The sequence below is a fragment of the Cupressus sempervirens genome, chromosome 6 (assembly GCF_028749045.1).
Source record: "Cupressus sempervirens isolate cs-2001-9-10 chromosome 6, ASM2874904v1, whole genome shotgun sequence".
Taxonomy (NCBI): domain Eukaryota; kingdom Viridiplantae; phylum Streptophyta; class Pinopsida; order Cupressales; family Cupressaceae; genus Cupressus; species Cupressus sempervirens.
The window spans coordinates 93,942,144-93,947,785 of NC_143123.1; the positions used below are offsets into that span (position 1 = coordinate 93,942,144).

Sequence of the window (5,642 nt, forward strand, 5' to 3'; positions counted from 1 at the left end):
CATCATATATAAATTTAAATATGGTGAATGCTATTTGGCAATAGAGGTTTTTTTTAACAGTTTGACTTCCATCAAATCCTCCTTTGGCTATTTTTTATTTTTTATTTTTAGAAACCCTTCCACTCTTTCCGACAATTCCTCTATGTTCTTTCCCTCTAGACAAATGGGATCTTTGATGCATCTTAAAATTGGTGGTAGATAAATAGGTATAATGATTCGATCGAGAAGGGGAATATTAAAATAAAAATATACCAAGCCCTAATGTTGTGTGATTTTTTTGGTTTGACTTCCATACCCTTGATCCCAGGGTTTTGTCTTAACTTCTATTTTGATTGTGCAGGTACAATGGGAGAGGATTGGGGTTTGCATCATACCTTAGATACTTTGATTTCAAATGAAAAAAATAAAAACTAAAATATTTCTATTTTATTAAACATTGTGTTTACAATTAAAGAAATAGATTTTATAAACTAGGTAAGAATTGATCATATAGATTAGTATTACACGAATTATACAAAATCTTTTTCTTTTACGATAATGTCCTAGCTACTGAAGTGTCTAATCTATCTAGTATGTTGAAGGAGATAAACCAATTGCATATTTCAATGGAGCACTAATTCCAAAGCAGGTCGCAAGAAGAACGTGTGTACACTTTCAAATAATATGTACATTTCCATGATTTTCTGAATATTTACTTTTGTATTTGATAAAAAGAGTTTGCAACAATGGTCATATTATATTCACATGCACTTAAAATGAAGACAAAATGTGTTCTAACAATTAAGAATTCCACAATTTCTCTTAATCTTTCGTCTTTATTTAGAAGACATAATACTCACACAAGGTACATAGTCCATCTTTGAAAGAAGATGAGGATGACCCGTTATTACTCACATTCCAAAAGTACAAACGACTAGAGTCTATATCGACAAACACTACTTAAACAAGTAAACACTCGAAATTCACACATGTATGAACTTAGGAAAACATCAAGAGACCCTCTGTCTGCTAGTGAAGTTGAATATTTGTGAACGAGCCCATCATCTATCTATATTCGTGAAGTTGAAAAGATATGAATGAGCCCACAGCCCATTTTTAATAAAGTCAAATGATTCTAAACAAGCTTACTAAGAACCAAAGATCAAGTCTAATACAAGACTCCGACTTGATAAGAAATGATGTTGAGAACTAACTTTGACTAAGATCAAGTCTAATACAAGACTCCGACTTCATAAGAAATGATGTTGAGAACTAACTTTGACTAACTGACAACGACTTAAAAGATAAAGAAACCTCCATACAAAGAAAAATCCCACGTCACAAACAACACCACCCAAACCCAAACCCAAGCAAAAGGAAGTGATTGAAGGCATTAGTGTGAAGAAGCGAGCTGTTCCAGATTCTTGACAACGCCAGGAAGAGTATAGCTCATAAGGCCCTCAGTCTCCTCTTTAGAACACCCTTCAATGGGCTCCATCTGGTACGACCATTTGAACAAACAGTTGCCATGCTCCCCTGTTTCAAATAAATCAAAGGTCGCCTGGTACCCAGCATAGCCAGGCAAGTCGGTGTCTGTAGTGCGAATGGTAACAGAATGTTTTGCATCATCCTGAGCGATCAGCTCTTCTACCAGAAAAAAATCATTTGGCATGGACGGCATGGATGTAATACAGCGCCGCACGGCACCCACACCATTTTCCGGCTTTCCTTTCACTTTTTCAGACGATTTTATATCTGGAAAAAACTTGTGTTGCGCGTAAAAATCACTTACAATGTTCCACACGTCCTCCAGGGGAGCCATGATCTTGGATTCTACACAGCCCTCCCATAGTTTGGAGCTCGCCATTTTCTTCCCTCTCAGACAGAGCAGTACAAATCAGATTTTGTTTGTGAGACATTTGGGAATTGGTGGCATATAAATAGGTGTAACGATTCGACTAGGAAGGAGAATTCTTTTACAGAAAAGATGCCAGCCCTTAATGTTTAATGATTTTTTTGGCTTGATCCTCCTGTTTTGTCGCTTGCATGTATTTGGCCATTTTATAATGAGAGAGAGCCGGAGCAGCTAGAGCCTCCTATTCACTCGTAGATTTGACTTCGAATGAAAACTTAAATTTGAATATCTCAATTTTATCAGACGTTGGATGCACGATTAAAGAAATGAATCGGATTAAGCCGGACAACATGACACCAATAAGTGCAATAAGAATTATATAGAACTCGTCTCCAAGATAGTTTTATAATCAATGTGTCTATTTCAAGATAGTTTTACAACTAGCACACGTAAAACGTATGATTAAATAGTCTAAAATGTAGAATATTATTAATAATGAAACAATCTTCTCTTTTATTCCACATTTTAACTAATATTATAACTAGCTTATATATATTAATATATATATAAAATGTCGAGAGTCATCCTTCTCGAGGTACCTATTTTAATTTAAATCGTAATAGTTTTTATGTGTTGGATACGATTTGAATTAAAATAAGTGTCTCGAGAAGGATGACTCTCGACATTATATATATATATATATATATATAAGCTAGTAGCAGTCGCCCCGAATATGGAAGATATGATAATAATTTTAATATTATATATATATATTCTAATTTTTTATTTTTGATAAAATTAGTATCGATTTATTTGTTTATATATATATATATATATATATATATAAGTTTAACCTTAACCCTAACTCTAACTCTAACTCTATCTCTAACTTTAATTCTCCCCCTAACCCTAACCTTAACCCTTTATAATCCTAAATCTAATGCTAATTCTAACCCTAACTCTAATTCTAGCCCTAACCCTAAGCCTTACTATAACTCTAATCCTAACTCTAATTCTAACTCTAATGCTAATTCTAACCCTAAATCTAACCCTAATTTAAACCCATATTCTAACTCTAACTCCAACTCTATCTCTAACCCTAACCCTACCCCTAACCCTAATTCTAACCCTAACTCTAACTCTAACTCTAACTCTCACTATAATTATAACTCTAACTCTAACTGTAACCCTAACACTAACCCTAACTCTAACCCTAATCCTACTCATAATCCTAATCCTAACACTATATATAATGCTAATACTAACCCTAAGACTATATGTAACTCTAACTCTAATCCTAACCCTAATTCTAATCGTAAACCCAATCCTAATTCTAACTGTAACTCTAACTCTAAACCTAAATCTAACCCTAAAGCTAACCCTAACTCTAGCCCTAACCCTAAATCTAACCCTAACCCCAACTCTATCTCCAACTTTAACTCTAGCTTGATCCCTAACTCTAACTCTAATTCTAACCCTAACACTAACCCTAACCCTAGCCTCAATTCTAGCCCCAATTATAACCCTAACAATAACACTAACACTAACACTAAAACTAACACTAATTATAACCCTAACCCTAATGCTAACCCTAACTCTAACCATAACCCTTATGCTAACCATAATCCTAGCCCTAATTCTAACCCTACCTCTAACTCCAACTCTTGTTCTAATTCTAATTCTATCTCTAAATCTAGCTCAAATCCTACCTCTAAATCTAACCCTAACCCTAATTCTAGCCCTAACCCTAATTATTACCCTTACCCTAACTCTAGCTCTACCTCAATCTGTAACCCTAATTCGAACCCTAACCCTAATTCTAACTCTAACTCTAATTGTAACTCTAATTCTACCCCTAATCTTAACCCGAACCTATATAACCCTAACTCTAACCCTAATTCTAACCCTAACCCCAATTCTAGCTCTAACCCTAACCTAATTGTAACCCTAACACTAACTTTGTTCCTAACTCTAACCCTAACTCTAATTCTTACCTTAACCCTAACCCTAACCCTAACCCTAATTCTAACCCTAGCTCTAACTCTAACTCTAACTCTAACCCTAACTCCAACTCTAACTTTATCCTTGATTCTAACCCTACCCCTAATTCTAACCCTAACTCTAACTTTGACTCTTTTTGTAACCCTAACCCCAATATTAACCCTCACCCTAACTTTGACTATAAACCTACCCCTAACTATATATAACTCTAATTCTAACACTAATCCTAATTCTAATCCTAATCCTAGCCCTAACTCTTACCCTAACCCTAAATCTAATAAGGTAACTTTAACCCTAACCCTAATCTAACCCTGATCACAATTATATCTCTAACTTTAACTCTAACTCTAACTTGAACCCTAACTCTAACTCTAATTCTAACTCTAACTCTTATACTAACACTAACACTAACACTACCTCTAATTTTAACTCTTACTCTAATTGTAACCCTAATCCTAATGCTAATCCTAACCATAACCCTAACACTAACCCTAACCCTAACCCTAATGCTAACCCTAACCATAACCCTAACACTAACCATAACCCTAACTCTTACACTAATTCTAATCCTAACCTTAATTCTAACCTTAAATATAACCCTAACTCTAACTCTAACTCTAACTCCAACCCTTATTCTAACTCTATCTCTAACCCTAACCCTAACTCTTATTCTAACCCTAACACTAACCCTAACTATATTTATAACCCTAATTCTAACCCTCGCCCTAATTCTTACCCTTACCCTAACCCTAACTCTATCTCTAATCCTAACTATATTTCTAACCCTAATTCTAACTCTAACCCTAATCTCAACTCTAACTCTAATTTTAAACCTAACCCTAACCCTAACTCTCTTTGTGCCTACTCTCTAGATACACCTCATAATCTCTTTTTCTCTCTCTCTACATAAAACATGCCTCTATAAGAAACATAGTATGAGCTCCTTCTTGTCTACATATATGCTCTCTCTCTCTCTCTCTCTCTCTCTCTCTCTCTCTCTCTCTCTCTCTCTCTCTCTCTCTCTCTCTCTCTCTCTCTCTCTCTCTCTCTTGGGTGTGTGTATATACATATTATCACTTATAAATAAAAAATATTATTTCTAGATACTTGTACACATAGGGTTAGGCTAAGGTATATAATTTACTAAATGATTAGTACAATCATATATAGAGTAAGAGTTATAGTTAGGATCCAAGGTTTACAATTTCATTTATATGACACTTAGTGTTATGGTTAGGGTTAATAAGTGGTTAAATGTTACACTAAAATAAGGGACAGGGTTAAGGGAAGTATGAGATTTAGGTGTAGTGTTGGAGTATTTGGAGTACAACTATGGTCAAATTTGGGATATATGTTATACAAATGACTCAAATAGTGGAAAAATTAATTCATGAAAGGGAAGTTATAAGTCGCAACGCAACAATTTAGATGATGTTAAAAGTGTGAAAGAATATATAAGAGTCAATTTTATGAAAATTATTTCTCCATGATGATCCCTAACTCTAACCCTAACCCCAACCCCAACCCCAACTCTATCTCCAACTTTAACTCTAACTCTAATTCTAACCCTAACCCTAACCCTAACCCTAGCCTTAATTCTAGCCCCAATTATAACCCTAACACTAACACTAACACTAACACTAACACTAAAACTAACACTAATTATAACCCTAACCCTAATGCTAACCCTAACTCTAATCATAACCCTTATTCTAACCATAATCCTAGCCCTAATTCTAATCCCACCTCTAACTCCAACTCTTGTTCTAATTCTAATTCTATCTCTAAATCTAGCTCAAATCCTACC

General features: G+C 34.7%; 1 protein-coding gene across 1 annotated transcript; it reads right to left on the reverse strand.

The window, feature by feature from the left end:
* Positions 1-1,095: 1,095 nt before the first annotated feature.
* Positions 1,096-1,846, reverse strand: LOC149551375 (uncharacterized). Its single transcript, XM_089789678.1, has one exon. It carries the CDS (start codon positions 1,844-1,846, stop codon positions 1,373-1,375), a length of 474 nt encoding a protein of 157 aa, XP_089645804.1. The 3' UTR covers positions 1,096-1,372.
* Positions 1,847-5,642: the final 3,796 nt, after the last annotated feature.